General features: G+C 41.3%; 1 protein-coding gene across 3 annotated transcripts in view; it reads left to right on the forward strand.

Moving 5' to 3' along the window:
• dpy19l3 (dpy-19 like C-mannosyltransferase 3) overlaps positions 1-16270 on the forward strand; it is a 70632-nt gene that overhangs the window by 15704 nt on the left and 38658 nt on the right. For all 3 annotated transcript variants that reach the window (XM_085409809.1, XM_085409884.1, XM_085409971.1), the window contains 7 exons: positions 3279-3400; positions 3619-3764; positions 7295-7418; positions 7595-7729; positions 10298-10429; positions 14774-14875; positions 15086-15159. In XM_085409809.1, the coding sequence (XP_085265935.1) occupies positions 3279-3400; positions 3619-3764; positions 7295-7418; positions 7595-7729; positions 10298-10429; positions 14774-14875; positions 15086-15159 (835 nt within the window). The remainder of the gene's footprint in view (positions 1-3278; positions 3401-3618; positions 3765-7294; positions 7419-7594; positions 7730-10297; positions 10430-14773; positions 14876-15085; positions 15160-16270) is intronic.

Raw genomic sequence — 16270 nt, forward strand, 5'->3', positions numbered from 1 at the left:
TTCACTTAAACAGTCTGAAGTGGATGTGGGTGGGAGAGTATATATCACAGAAACACACACAGGTTAGAGTCCAGCCAAATGTGTAGAGGTCTTTTCGGGGGAGTCCTCAGGCTCCTCTCGCTGCTGGTTCGGCTTCCACATAACAACTCGCTCCAAACACTCTTCGGTATAAATTTGCAAACTCTCCAGATCTTCGTCACAGTCCTCCAGAGAGCTGAACTTTGTGGAAATAAAGAATGTATTTTTATTATCTTTAAAGCTGTCTAGAAATAAACTGTCTGAAATGCCGGTAACCAGTGCCGTGCTGCCGTGGTCGATACCGCCGAGTCTTGTGTCACTACAGCATAGCATCACCCGGGACCTACAGTTTTTCTGTAACTTCTTGTTTTAGGAAGCTAGCTTTTGTTAGCACCTTCCTTTGTACATGGTTGCCAACACCAGGTGGCTCTCTCTATCCATACTTGTAAGGAAAAACTGTTTTTCACTCCATTATTTCCACCCGACCAAACAAATCACTGCACTTTTCTCATGATGCACAGTCTGGTCTGAGGGAAATTAGCCTAATTATTTTGTTCCCATTACCATGTGAAATTCCTTGTTGGAAATGTGCCTAATTTTCCACTAAGGCAAATAATTGAGCTGTAGTCTAATCAGTTGAGGAACTGGCTGACCTCCCTTCCCGTCCCTTTCTATGTTCCCTTGTTTTTCTGTCACAGCACAGCAGCTCGTTATCCTACTACTGTAGGTTTTTGGTGTTATGGATGAAGCGCTGAAGTGACAGCAGGTAATGGAAGAAGTGGGAAATGATAGGGATGGGCATAGGAAGAAAGTGAGAAAGGAAGCAATAATTGAAAAGGCAAGAAATGAAAGAAAAGGAGGGATAAGTGAAGGAAAGATGTAATGAATAAATGAGCTAAAATAGGAGAAAGAATCCAGATGAGCGAGCAAGGCAGGACACAGAGTCAGGTGGAAAAAGAAAGGCATGACAGCAAACGGCGTAAATGAATGAACAAAGTCGAGTGGGTCATGCGTGTGGGTGGTAATGTGCACTTTGTTTATGCAAAACCGTGCTGGTTTTTATGGTTTTCCATGGATCAAGAACACAGCGGAAATCAGGCTGACACATCCCAGCCTGCAGCAGAAAGTCAGCCCTCGCTCCTCGCTCCATGTCACACTTTGTTTCAGTCAAACTAGAGTATAAATAATTATTAATTATGTTGTACTTTTTTTTTTTTCCTGTCTGAAAGAAGCCAGATTAGTTCGCTTCCTGTTCAACCAGCTTTCTTCTGATTGGCTGCACCTCATAAATAGGTCTATGTTTCTTCTCTTGAATATGTATGATGTCATGTCATGGAGCGGGGATATACCTAATACGGTCGTCTTACGTTGCCTGTCCCAGGAAGCCCCACCCACCCATTTGCCTTCTATAATTTTTCATGTGAGGCAGCCAGCCAATCAGTAGAAAGAGAAAGTTGGTTTAACGGGGGAGGAGCAAAAACAGCTCATTCTAGTCAGTGGATGAACCGAGGAGCTTCGCCATTCCCAGCATAGTCTAAAGATGAATTTAAAATGTGCAGAGGTAATGTAGTACAGTAGCTTTAAATCGTGTGGCGAGTCCACAATAATAAAACCAAAAAACAAATATTAGGGAGACGCGTCTGACCAGCTAAAGCATGAAAAAGGAAAAGATTTGGTTAAAAATGAGCAAGAAGACCTAAACTTTAAATCTTTTTGAAGGATGTGAGAGCGGGGCATAAAGTGAGGGGAGACGAGGGCCCCTTGCCTCTCCACTTTTGATGCCCTTGGCAGCTAAGTAGTAATAAACCTAAATTATAGTTTAAACCTCAATTACTGGAAAACAGAGGCTTTTTTTTCCCATTTAATGGAGAAGAAACCAGCTGTGTGCAAAACAATGATGTAATATGTCCTTTTAAATATTTCCCCGTTGACACATCCAGCATCCCACATTAGCATTCATTTGGAGTAATGTTTTTGGCAGCTTAGCAAATCTAAGTCCAATATTTACCTTCTTTTCCTCTTTGATGTGTTCCCACCAGCATCACATAAAAATATCTGGCTGTAAAAAGCTGCTAAGAGCTCGTCTATGTTCCACAGCAAGTCATTAACTTTGCCTGTCTTTGTCTGCTGAAAACCGCACTGACGGGAGGTGAGAGTGGACTGAAACAGTAAAGTTGCAGACCATCGAGCCCAAAAAGCGAGAGCACTTGAAATGCACTAAAGCAGAGGTGATGATAACGCTCTGTGGGTTTGTATTTATGAGCCACATCAGCCACACACTCAGTCAGAGGAAATCGATCGGTTACATACAGTGGAAATCCAGCAGTCCTTAAAGGTGCAGTTTGTAAAACCGGGTCACTTTGTCATGATGCTTTTGTGTTTTTATTACTGAGTTAGTGGAAACTCGAGTCCTAGTTTGTAACAATTTATAAGCAGAATAATGAATAGTTCTGTCAAAAATGGCACATTTTTCATCTTCATGCACAGACGAGGTGCGTGGTCTTGGCCATTAAGTCTCAATTTAAGGCCCAAAGAGATGTCGATGCAAATGAAGAAGGTTGAGAAACCTAAATCAACGTATCCGAGAAATAACAAAAACTTTAAGTGTTGTCAAATCACCTCTCTTAAAAAGAAGATTTATATTTTTGGCTTTTTGCCGTTTTTTTGGTGGTGAGATGAGGGCTGACTAGCATCCAGGCCTCTGCGGTGAGGATACACCCGTCTGTACACGGGGCGCATTTGTTACATTTTTAATGTTTTAAACCAAAAATCTTTTTTTCCCCTCAAAGCTCGTTTTTATTATTTCATGGGGGATGAAGTTGCCCCACAACCCATCTCCAATAAAGCACTGCAGGAAATTTTCACATGCTTTATTTATTAGATTGATGTTTGGGTCATTTAGGGGATTTTGTTTGGGAGAAAAACAGAACAAACTACATTTAGTTTGCTAAAATTCAGGAAATGAAGTGAAGTTTGAAGCGTTCCGAGTGTGCTTTGAGCAATGCAGGAATTTAACTTCAAACAGAACACGCTGTGTTTTTAGTGGTCGATGCAAATTTCCGACCCTGTTTTTTCTCTAATGGCACGAGTCTGAGCTAAATAAATGAGCCAGGTGAGCTTCGAGAAACATTAACACCCCTTCCTCCCTGGCTGTCATAAAGCCAATAATTATTATCAGTTTGTAAAAAAAAAAAAAAAAATTAAAGAATGGGTGGCATTTTCAAATGGTGTGTTTGTGTGTGTGAATTTTGTGTTTGCAGGGCTCAAAGAAATGATCCATGACAACTTGACAGAATCCAAGAGGACCATTAACCTCTTGCAGCGAATGAATATCTACCAAGAGGTCTTTCTCAGTGTTCTCTACAGATTGTTGCCCATACAGGTAATACAACACTCACCTTCATCAGCTGTCTCACCGAGAGACAAGAATGTCAGGGAGTGAAATATCAGGCACAACTCTGAAAATGCCACAGTGTTCTCGAGTGCCCGAGTCAGTCGCTGTCACTGTTGTCAACTCTGTGCATTCAATCGCGCTGCCTAATGAACTAATGGCTTCCCTTTGTGTATGTGTGTGTCTGTGTTTTTGTGTGTGTGGCCCAGTCATATTTGGAGCCCGTGTACTTTTATATTTACACAGTGTTCTCGCTCCAAGCTGTGTATGTGATCGCTTTGTACCTCACAGCGTGGCTTCTGTCTGGCTCCTGGCTTGCTGGTGCGCTCACCGGGGTCTGGTACATCCTTAACAGGTGAGTAATAACTATCTGTGTGCGTGACACAGTGAAGGAGGAGAGAGTTAGTCCCTTTCTTCTCGCACTTGACTCTGTCATGGCAGTTTTTCTCTCAATATAACAAAGAGTCCTTTTTTTATTTATTTTATGGATCAACTCTTAAAGGTGCAGTTGGTAATTTTTTTTTAAGGTTAGGTAACACAAAGAAAAGATATTGTACTGATAAATATAAATAGATTAGTGTGTATTTATATCTTCCAACAAATTGATGTTTTCATAAACGAACCACCCAAACAACAAAAAGCAGCAGCTGTTTATAAGCTAACATCATCCTAGCTAACATTAGGCTTGAAAGTCCTAAAAATCACACTTTCTCTAATAACAGTTTGATAACATTCTGACATCATCTGAGAGTTTTTTTTTTTGTTTTTTTTGTTTTTTTACCAAGAGTCCAACGATATTATATCTACTTAAAAGACATCAAACAGTAGCTAACAGTAGCTAACAGCAGCTAACAGAAGCAGCTAACAACAGCAGTAGCTAGGGTTGCCAACTCCCTGAAAAACAAATAAGGGACACCTCGTGGCCAGGGCCGGGCGACCCAGTTGTCTTCACCCTTCCCAGTGTGGTAGCTCTTTTTTTTGTGTGTGAAATTATTTTTAACCATTTGACTTGAATTTGATTTAAGCAGATGCATATTCTTTGTGATATGACCATATGGGAAACAAATGATCATTTAGCCGTTTATTTTTAGCTCAAAATGACAACATTAACACAGTAAAACAGGTCTCTTTCTTAAACAGAAGCCTGTCATGCTTAGCTTTTGAGGATATAAGTAAATCTTTCTTTAAAAGAACTCTGTCCTGCTTAACTTAAAATTATATAAATTAATAGAAAACAATAGAACAAAATCATTCTTGTAACAGTGCACATTTAGTGCATTTAGTACAATTGGCTTCAGTTGAGGTATTATTTCAGCTTTTCTAATGCTAATCAGCTGCTCCTGTTTGTAAACCCACTTGTTCCCATGATTACGCATCATAACTCATCATCATTATTCATCTATGTATTACTTTTATGTATTAGTCATCAATTTGTTGTAATCATCTATCCTTGCAGTCGTTTATTACACAAAATAAATTATATTATCACACTTCTGGCCACATAGCGCTGATATTCACTGCACATGCCCATATTAACCTTAACCAGAGGGTTTAAACAACAAACCAGTGTTTACATACCATATCTGCTTCTGCCGTGGCCTGGTGGACAAGAAATTGGTTAAGGGTTCCCCGAGCTTTCACGCCCCTCATGTTCTTCATGTGCCCACCACTAGAAGCATGCCTATGGAAAAAGTGCGCCGGCACACAGTGCAGTGCGCTTTAAAGGTGTTATGGTGTATTTTCCCAGCCAGGTGTTTCCCTTTTCCCAGTCCTCCCAGTACTTTTGCAGCCTATTTTTCTTTCTCTGAGCGAACAAACATTGCTGCTCTAATGCTGGGCTTACACTGTGCGATTTTTGGCCCATTTTGAGCCGATTTTTGAGTCGTGCGACCGATTTGGTGATCGGCCCGATTTTGGCCTTCATCGTGCATCGTGTAGTATACGTGGGGTAACGAGAAGCGATTAACACCTCGAGCAGCTCCCGATCATCAATCGCTCGTGAGCCGCTCACACTGCTCGCGCGCAAACACGTAAACATCGGTGAAAAAGACGGCGCAGCACGGCAGTGCAGCGTGTGATCTGGACACAAGCGATGGAGGCACAACTTGTAGAACTTTGGAAAGCTCATCCGAGCCTTTTCGATGTGGCCTCACAAAATTATCACGACCACAACAACCGTGAAAATAGTTGGATTTACACTGCTGCTCATTCACAGCTGCCTGATCATGTTTTTCATTAGCAATTTAGCAAAGTTGGTGGTGGTGGTGTGTCTGTGTGAGTGAAAGACAGAGAGAGCGAGCGACAGATTTTCTGTTATAACCTTCATTTTATGGACGCACAGTGTGAGCACTCAGGTCGCATCAGAGCATCGGGTGGTATAGTGTGAGACCCTGCATCGTGACCTACCAACTTCTAACCCCTGCGAGTCAATCGTGCAGTTTGAGCAGGAGCTGAATAACGTGACTGAAAATCGCACAGTGTCTGCCCAGCTTTAGGTGTACTGTCGTCCGAGACTTGCACCGCAGTGTCGGCGTTTGTTTCCCTGTTGGCCATGCTTCTTGTTGTGGTCATCTGTTGTCTTCCGGTATTTTCTCCGTAAGCGACCTTTCATCGACCAATGAGATGAGCGGTAATCTGAATTGTCATACTCGAATTGTCATAAGTGTGCTGTCAGCTCATTGGTCACAAAGCAGGAGAGGGGCTGGGAATTATGTTTTCAAACAAAGCGTTAATTCCATTAACATTTATAGACTACTTTTGATTCTCACTGTATTACGGGACAAAGTGCGTCCCTTATTAGCTCAATACGGGACGTGTGCTTTTGTTTCTAAATACGGGACGATTCCGTATTTTAAGGGACTGTTGGCAACCCTAGCAGTAGCTAACAGCAGTAGCTAACAGCAGCTAACAGCAGTAGCTAACAGCGGCTAATAATAGCTAACAACAGCTAGTAACGGTGGCAAAAACAGAAGCCAAGCTTTGAAGCACTCTGAACTCTACTTTGTGGTCTATTTCAGTCTAAATGAGAATTTAATGTCAAAATTAAAATCCCTGCTATATGAACAAAGACTTAAAAGTAGCAATTAACACTAAAATTAAGTGTAATAAAAAATTAAGCTATCATTTGAGAGTGAATGCACTCATAGTCATCAGTATAATCAGACTTCTGGAATCTGGAAACCTATGGGCTCTGTGCATCTTTTGTATACAGTCTATGTGTAGGCCAGAATTTGCCAGTCCATCCTGAATATTGATTCAGCAGTTGCTTTTTTTAATACGAATGTGTCAAATATATATAGATATTATTATTATTATTATTATTATTATTATAGGAAAATAAAGGCTTTAAATTCACGCAAGGAGTTGACTTGATGTTGCACAGGTGCTCACTCATGTCTGCTTGGTGAGTATCATGAGAATGAGGGTACAGTGAGTGGAAGAAGTGACTGACTGCCATAAATAAAGCACTTTGCTTCGTAGCTGAAAGTTGGTCGCTAGTGGACCTTCCAGGTTGTGTAGCTAATCCACTGACAAACCAAACAGACACAGTGCATGTACGGGACAAGCAGATCTAAATTCTTCTTTTGTTAGTTTGTGTTACTGGTGTGTGGATTTGCCTACTTTTCTGTACTGTTGGAAGTGCACTAAAGTTTAAACAGTCTCAAAAACCCTCCTGGCGTTTTCTCTGCTGTCCATTTGGAGCTGTAAACGCTGTACGACCTCAGAGCGCTTTGAAAACTGCCGCCATGATCTCAGGATTTAATTTTTTTTTCTTTTTCTCAAGCCACCAGAAGTTCCAAACTTCTGTTAGGTTTCCTTCACGGTGTTTAGCTGAAACGGTTTAACACCATCTCTCCATCGCTTCATCAATCATTCTCCTTTCAGGGTAGATACTACTCGTGTAGAGTTCACCATCTCCCTCAGAGAGAACTGGTCTTTGCCCTTCTTAGCGCTGCAGGTCGCCGCTATCACCTGTTACCTCAGACCCCAGCTCACCACATTACAGCAGGTAAGCGCAGAGCTATAGCCCAAGCTCGCCACATAGATCAGCCTGATGAGGCGAGCCACTCAATAATTTAGAAGTACAAGCAGCACAGAAGAAATGTGATCAGGCAGTGTGGCTGTAGTTATGCAGATTAATCGTCTAACCCTGTGTGCGCGCGTATGTTTGTGTTTCCTCCTCAGAAGGTGATGGTGTGGCTGATGTATGTGACGACGTTCTGTTTCTGTCTGACCTGGCAGTTCAACCAGTTCATTCTACTGGTTCAGGCTCTCGTCATTTACACCCTGGACTGCGGTGACTTCTTAACAACTACACAGGTAAGAAGGACCAGATATTTGCAGGTTTCTAGCTTCTGGTTATAGTTTCATGTGTCCCGATCAGTGGCACTGAGCTTGTATAGGTGCTAAAAAATTTGACATATATTAAACACTAATATGTTATAAAGTGTAACAGCTGACTTTAGGTGTCCTGGCAACAATTGTCTGTTTTTCCATTGTTGAGCTATGAGAAAAATCCTTTCGGTCTGCAAGTAATTTGTTGCAGAGCTGAGTTAGTGAGACTCATATTGAGCTATCTTTCTGTACTCATAGTAGATATGTTATCTAAAGTCTGAAGAGTAGGCAGAGATAACAGAGTTGATGGGGTTAGATTGAGGTTGAGGTGAGGTTTTGCATCATGAGAGGTGAGAAAAGGTGAAGAGAAGCTGAAATAATCAAAACACTTGCATTGATTGGAAAACAAGAAATGTTACTTTCCTGGGAATCTATTCCTGAGGGTTGGAAGGACAGACATATGTTCACGCACAGTTCACCCGCTTTACAAACACCAGAATTTTCTATTCCTCACTTGCTCGCAGCTGTGTTTGCAATGCAGATAGTTTCTGTCTTATTTGCTCAAACTATCCCTCCCTTATACATTTTCACTCGTGTGCAGTGGAGGTGAGTAGGATTTGATTTGTGGCGCTCACCTCATTAAAAAACCATGATGTCCAACTGAAATTGGAATTCTTACTTTGTTTGTAAGAAAAAGAACAATAAGTGGAACATTTATTGCAACACACCAGGTGTATTTTTGTTTGTTTTATCTCATGTTTTAAAACGTATCCCACAGCCTTGCTTTTATGCAGCTTAACTCAGGTAGTTGTACAGGTAGCTGGAACACCTATGGAGCGTTCCTGCTTGTTGAATCTCAGGTGGTGGCCTAGGGCCTGCTGTAAGGTCACCAGCTGGAAGCCACTTCTCACTGATGTTTTGCTGTGTTAGGCCCGGAGCATGCTGCATACCTCTGCGTGTGGTATTCATAGAGACAGAGCTGCTGCTGCTGCTATTGCCAGCACACAGAGAGAGAGTGCACCTGGAAAAAAGTCGGCTTTCTCACAAAGTTCTGCTGACTTTCTGACTTTCCTCCACCCTCTTCTTTTTAACATCCAAATGTGCAAATAACTATTAAATAATATTTAGGCTACATCCATTTGTGTCTGGGATATTTTCAGATACATTTGGTCTGCAAGAGGCCGTGCGAGTCTTGCACAGTTGAGGAAAGCAGTGTTTTCAGCCTTGTTTCCAGAACATCTCCAAGTGGACAGGCAGCAGCAGGGACATCACCCTATTATCCCTGCAGCTGGCTCTGTGATACTTTTTCCCTCCACATTGTTTCTCCTCCTCTGCGTTCTCTGTCAGCTGCTTTCTGGCCTCTTTTAACTTAACTCGGGGAAACTCCAGTAACATGCAGGTCTCCATATGTGCATCTCTTCCTTCCAATTTCCAGTCAGGATGGTGGTCCTATTCTTGGCTGATTGATATGTTAGAGGCTGGACATGTCTGAGGTGACCAGCTCCATGGATTCATGGCGTTTTGCTGGCTTCAAGGTTTATGCCAGTTTCTGCATCACCAGGTCAATTAGCTTCAAAAACCTCAGAGAGAGGAGAGCGGAGCCAAAGCTGTGCATCTTAAAGTTTTTCATCCTCCAACTTTTCTTTTGTTACACCTTTCCAGTTATTTATGGTAGATTAACATTCATTTTACGTCTGGGCTGATGTAGCCTCGGTATACTGTGTGGCCTTTACTTGCTAGCATTCCCCAAGCCTCATGTTGGCCCCGTCATTATTTAAAGAGTGTGTCGAGTACGGTGGCTGGAGGTGAAAAGCTCGAGAAAAAAATAACTAGTTTTTAACTGGCAGAACAAGGTGTAGTGGTTGACACATTCATCTAACGTGTGATTTAGGACAGATTCCTGTTTTAATTCTGAGAGGAAACACAAACCCAACCTCAGCGGGCCACAGGATCTAATGGGAGGCCAGTTTAAATGGGAGGGTTACATCAGGTAGTGAATCCTTTGCCAAATCAAATACGCAGATGTATCTGCTGCTTCGGAAATAAAGGACGGGCTAAAAGAACTGTGACAGCAGTGAAAAGGACACACCAGGAGGGAAATGAGAGGAGTGGAAAATAAATGCTCAGTGCGTCACAGGAAGGCCTCCAGCAGCAAAACGAAGGGATGGGTCAGGGTCACCTGATCCAGCCTTAACCATAAGCTTTGTCATTTTTATCAGAGGGTGTCTGTCTCCTGAATCCAAATGAGAATTCAGATATCTGAAGGCTCTAACTTCCATTCTTTTGGAAATTCTAGCTGTCACAAATAAGTCGGCAGTCGGAGTGTGAGGTGCTCTTTAAGGATGAGATTATAATGTCTTTATAATATTAACATGTTCTTTGATTTTTTTGCAACCTTGTTAGAATCCATAGCATGCTGCTGTTTTATTTAAAAACAAATGATTTCAACCATACACACAGTCTACGGTCTTCTTTCATTGGTCCACTTTTGGACCAGGCTGTCAAGTCAACACTCACTCGCTTCTTCTTTACGTTGTTGGTGTGTTTCTCCAGGTGACTACGCTGTACCTCGTTCAAGTGAGCAGCCTGCTGAGTGTGTGGTTCCTCCAGTTCTGTAACTCCATGATACTGGGATCACTGGTCCTGAGCTTCATAGTAGCCGCGCTCTTCATCAGACATTGCCAGGTAAGCGTTATGAGTGATGGGTACGAAGAAGAAAAGTCTGAGATTAGAGAGGGTAAGGATTTGGAAAAAACAGAGCGCTGACACTAAAAGAGTCATGGTGGTGGAAACTTGTTGACACACAGGTAGAAGATTATCTTTTACATTTTGGTTGAAATCTGCGTGCTGCAGATGGTGTTTGCAGAAGATAATTTGTATGCTGGAGAAACAGTTTCCTGTCAGGTCTGAATGTAATTTAGTTCAGTCTTATCACAGTAACTTTTGCACAAACATTTAATGTGACAGGATGAAAGGTTGAGATTCAGGAGTAGGGAGATAAGTATTTAAATTCCTAAAATAAATGTTATTTTAGTAATGACATGCTCTAATTGCAAAAGCTTTGCTTTTAGCAGTCTTTCACAGATCTGTGCTCACATGTCTTGGACTTAAGTCATGCTTAGATGATGAATCTGGTGGCTTTACACTGAACATGCAGCTTACCTTGGACTAAACACCAGCCTCTCGACATCATAAGCATATCTACGGTCAGCAAATTGATGTAATATTTTGGTGGTTTGAAGAAAAATCTCAGCTGTAACTAATGAATGATAATGTCCAGATTTTTGGCTGCAGTCTGGTTATTTGGCAGGCAGGTGTCTGTACTCACTGGCACTGTGCTGCAGTTCAGGCTCGGGGTGTTTTAGATTCAGAAAATGCATATTTTTAGGGAAATATTCTTAGTTAAGCAAAGCCATCAAGAATATAAAGGATTTTATTTCTGTGAGTGAAGTAAGAACTAAATACCACGTGCCTGTGCACTGCTGTACATGGGCTGTTCCTTGTGTTTTCATAGCATTGCCCTAATCTTCTGGACAAATTTGGCAGTCATTTGATAACATGCATAAACTGCTGGGAGACCAACAGAGGTGCAGAAAGGTTTCAAAAGAAAGTAGATTGAATCTTTTTATGGCTTTGATGGTTCTGCTTGTACTTGGATGAAATTGCCATGCCCAGTGTATTGTTGTCGACCCTGACTCGCCAGCAGGGTAGTGCGTATTTTGGCCAAATGGATTTTTCAGTTTAACACAGTGATTCACATTTGGAAACAATTAGACTTTCTTTCAGAAACTGTTGTGATTTCCTCCTTCATCATCATGTTTTTAGAATCAAAGTAGGAGCTGCAGGGACCTTTCCTTGCTCCAGGCCCTGCTGTTTCTTTGTTGCTTTTTTCTACTATGATAGTCAGTTTATTTTTAATGTTAAAACTGTAAAATCCTATTTGGACTTCAATTCAATTTTGTTTATACAGCAGCAAATCACAACAACAGTCGCCTCAAGGCGCTTTATATTGTAAGGTAGACCCTACAATAATACAGCAGAGAAAACCCAAACCATCATACATATAAGCAGGTGTGTTGGCGACAGTGGGAAGGAAAAACTCCCTTTTAACAGGAAGAAACTTCTGGCAGAACCAGGCTCAGGGAGGGGCGGGGCCATTTGCTGCGACGGGTTGGGTGAGAGAAGGAAGACAGGATAAAGACATGCTGTGGAAGAGAACCAAAGATTAATAATAACTAATGATTAAATGCAGAGAGGTGTATAAACACATAGTGAGTGGAAAATGTGACTGAAGACTCATGGGAATCCCCCAGCAGCCTACACCTATTGCAGTGTAACACCAACCTTATAAACAGTACTCTAATCTATTATCAATGGTCATTGATCAGTGGTTGTTGATCAATGGTGATGACAATTTGCAAAAATAATGATCAATATTAATGGTCAAGAATCTGAACTCACAGCCCACTGTTCATCAGTGGTGCTGGTTTCAGTCATTGTTCAAAGGTACTGTTTATAAGGTTGGGTAAACCTGCAGTCAGCTGAGACTGAAGAAGTCACTTGGATGAGTCACGAAACGTTTCTCCCACTGAAAACGTTACATCCAGATGAACAGAATTAACTTTTTGGGATTTCCTTTCCTGGATGATTGAGCGTGCATCAAGACATCTGAGACAGGATATTTCTAATTTTAGAGACATTGTGCAAGTGGAAGAAAGCATTCCTAATTTTTGTTTAATATGTGCATTGAAGGACATGTCCTGGTCAAAAATGACTCCAAGGTTCTTCACAGTGTTACTGGAGGCCAAGGTAATGCCATCCAGAGTAAGAATCTGCTTAGATATTTTTAAGATTTTTAGGGCCGAGTACAATAACTTCATTTTTTGTGCACTTCGTCTTTATGTCTTTAAGACATTCCTGCAGTTTAACTACTTGGTGTTAAACGTCTATCGTTTCATTTTACGCTATCGTTTGTTTCGCGGTGTCACAAAATAAGCTGTTTATGGCAATATTTTTTTCATGGTTTTGATGTCACTGTAGTGGCTATATTAATTTCTTAAAGTTCTCTTTCTCTTATATTTAATATAACCACACTACAGACGGACAAGCGGCTGTTTTTATGCGTTGTGGTTAGCAACAATGATGGTAACAGCATCGCGTGTCCGCTTGTTTATGTTCCACATAAACCTTTCACAATAAAGCTCAAGATCCTGTTAAGACTTTTCAAAATAAACTGAATCACGTGAAAGAGGAGATTATTTACGGATGAGAATTAAAAAAGAGCCGTCAGGTGCTAAAAAATAAACCTTAGACTCAAACGTTCCCGCAAGTCGAGCTGCCCGAGATTCGCAGAATTTACAGAAAATGTTACATTTTTGTGATTTATATCGTTATCGGACGATAGAATTCTTATATCGGGATATGAGATTTTGGTCATATTGCACAGCCCTACTACAGCGTGCTCTAATCGCTCTAATAGGATATTATGGTCGACAGTATCGAACGCTGCACTGAGGTCTAGCAGGACAAGCACAGAGATGAGTCCACTGTCAGAGGCCATAAGAAGATCATTTGTAACCTTCACTAAAGCTGATTCTGTGCTGTGATGAGCTCTGAAACCTGACTGAAACTCTTCAAATAAACCATTCCTCTGCAGATGATCTGTTTTACAAGAGTTTTTGAAATGAAAGGCAGGTTGGAGATTGGCCTATAATTAGCTAAGACTGCTGGGTCAAGAGATGGCTTTTTGAGTAACGGTTTAATTACTGCCAGCTTGAAGGCCTGTGGTACATAACTGATTATTAGAGATGGGGTAATCATATTTAAGACTTAAGCATTGACTTGCACCTTTCCAACATTTTTAGGAATCTCTCAGTTGAACACAGCTTGTTAAATGCAGTATTAACCTATATTTCATACCCTCCGTGGCCGATTTTCAGTTTTTACATAAAATGATGGTGTTACTCAAAGAACTACTTAAACCTTTACAGCATTTGCGTCAGACTTATTTGTGACTTATGAAATAATGATTTTATCCAACTTCTGGTTTGAAACTTGAGGCATATTAGTTTGTGAAACAGGTATTCTGTCCTCTGCAAATGTTGATTTAGCCTTGGCAGACAGTGTTCTCATTTAATGCCTGGATTAAGCTTTAAATGCATACCTTTGATGTTGGATGGTTTTGATGACAGCAGGTCTGCAAAAAAGATGCACCTGGCATACTGATGATGAGTCGACATGCTAATAGTGGCATTCAGTAGCACAACTGGCAAAATACATCCAATTAGAGGTTGTTAAGTTGGGACTGATAGTTTCCCTACAGTCACCTCAGCTGCCTAACCCTGCTGTCGGAAACACACAAATAGTATTCCAGGGCAAATCTCCAGTTTACAGAGGCGGAAGATCTCAGAGGCGTGCTGTGAGACTATTTCTAATTCAGTGGAAAAGCTGATAGATTCTCACATTTTGTGTCCAGAATCATCAGAACGGCTTCAGATGGAAAAACTCCCACAAAAAACACTGAGATGTCCATCTGTGAAGCAGTGGAGTGCTCTGTGCTCTGCGCAGTATCCGTGTTGTAAATAACCACGGGCATTTGAACATGATCAGTAATTACTGTGCTGACTAATTAGTTTGGTAGGGGTCACTCTGTGAGAAGTTGCAGCAGACTGTGCGCAGGATGAGACAATATAGACCTGAAATCTTAACAGTTTGCAATGCGAAGTATGAAAGAATTTTGGGAAATAACGAGGACGTTTTTCTGACATCTATAAATGATTGCAAAATGTGCAAAAATAACGAGCATAAAAATATATTTATGCATACTTGATGATTTTAATATGTGCTTAGATATTTACAGAGAAATGACCCATGCTGTTAGGGGTTAGTGGTCTGATGCATGTACCCATATATATACTGTGTGTATGGAAAGATGTCTGCTTTCCTTACATTTTTAATTGCAAAAAACTGCAGTGAGACCATAACAGATGCACTGACTAACCTCTTGTTATTCTGTGTGTGTGCATGTAGCCTGGTGTAAAGACTGGAAGCCTGGTGGTTCGTTTGGGCAAAGTTCTTCTCCACAGTGCCCTGGTTCTCCTCCTCACGGTCACCATCAACTACCTGGCCAAGGTGCGGTGTTCTCTTCCTCCCTCGCTCATCTTTTAATACACTTTCTCTCCATTTTCCTCTTTTTTTCTCCCATCATATGCTCATTATCTTGTGATCTGTCCCTTATTTCACAACACACTCCTTCCTTCTTATCCTCATCGGTAATCTTGGTTTAACATGCTGATCTTTAGTCCTGACCTGATGATCTTCTCTTTGCGTGTGTGCTTACAGAAAGCCCTCCAGCTCCAATCAGACGAGCACATCTTTAAATTCATCAAGTCAAAGTTTGCTCTGGGTTCGACCAGGTATGAACACCTCCTCTAGTCCTGACCACATGTGAAATACGGGCTCGCTCCCAAACAGTAGTGAAAACTGCATATACAAAGTCTGTATTGTGTGCACTGGTACATAACTCCTGACTTGATCCAGAGTGACTGTATTATTCACTAAGCACCAGTATTGTAGCACCTGGAGTGTTATGGTGTGTGAATAATAGATGGCCGGGTAACACTAGCAGACCTCCCATTGATCAGATACTCTGTGTGTGTGTGTGTGTGTGTGTGTGTGTGTGTGTGTGTGTGTGTGTGTGTGTGTGTGTGTGTGTGGAACAGTTCAGCCACTGGATGGCTGCTCCAGGGTGGCAGATAACACAGCTTCAATTATTCAGGAGTCTGTGGAAAATGCAGTGCATACTCTATCGCTGCCTCTCTCTGTTCCTGTTTCTCTCACTTGCGTTGACTTATTTCGTTTCTTTTTTTAATCCCTGGAGTCTTGCACCGCGTTTGCGTTTATATCAACTCTGTTTAGTTATTTATCCTCGTGGTGGTTTATCAGCATGTGGAGGATTGTAACTGCCAAGAATAAAATTAAAACCAAAATATCAGTTCATGTCATATTTGTTTAATGTTGTGTTTCTGAATTCCCACTTTTTGTTTTTGCATAATGTTGATGTACTTAATGTTATATAGGTTTAATTTATTTTGTCAGTTTGTATCTTTCATATATCAGAAGTCCAACGTGCAAAATATTGACCTAAAAAAAAGTTTATACTGTACAGACATGTCAGGGTTGATGCAATCTCATAGTTTTTTTTCTTTTTTCTTCTTTGGCCTTCTTTTGGAGCCTTTTTGGTCGAGCGCAGAGAAAGGATGCTGCAAATACCAGACAAAGGATGTTAACGACATGAGGGAAAGAGGAGGAGCTTAGAGGAGGTTCATGGATGTCATGAACGAGGACACACAGAGGGTTTTGGTGACAGCGGAGGGTGGTAGGAGCGGGGTGAGATGCAGGCAGATGATCCACTGTGGCGGCCCCTAAAGGGAGCAGCCAAAACAGGAAGAAGTGGTCATGTTATTTATTTTTCCATAGTGATTTAAAAGTAATGTAAAAAACATACAATTCATGCACATTTTTGCA

This window comes from Rhamphochromis longiceps, linkage group LG1, assembly GCF_057381845.1.
Source record: "Rhamphochromis longiceps isolate RC_006_pf linkage group LG1, R_longiceps_female_GT1.1, whole genome shotgun sequence".
NCBI classification, from domain to species: Eukaryota; Metazoa; Chordata; class Actinopteri; order Cichliformes; family Cichlidae; genus Rhamphochromis; species Rhamphochromis longiceps.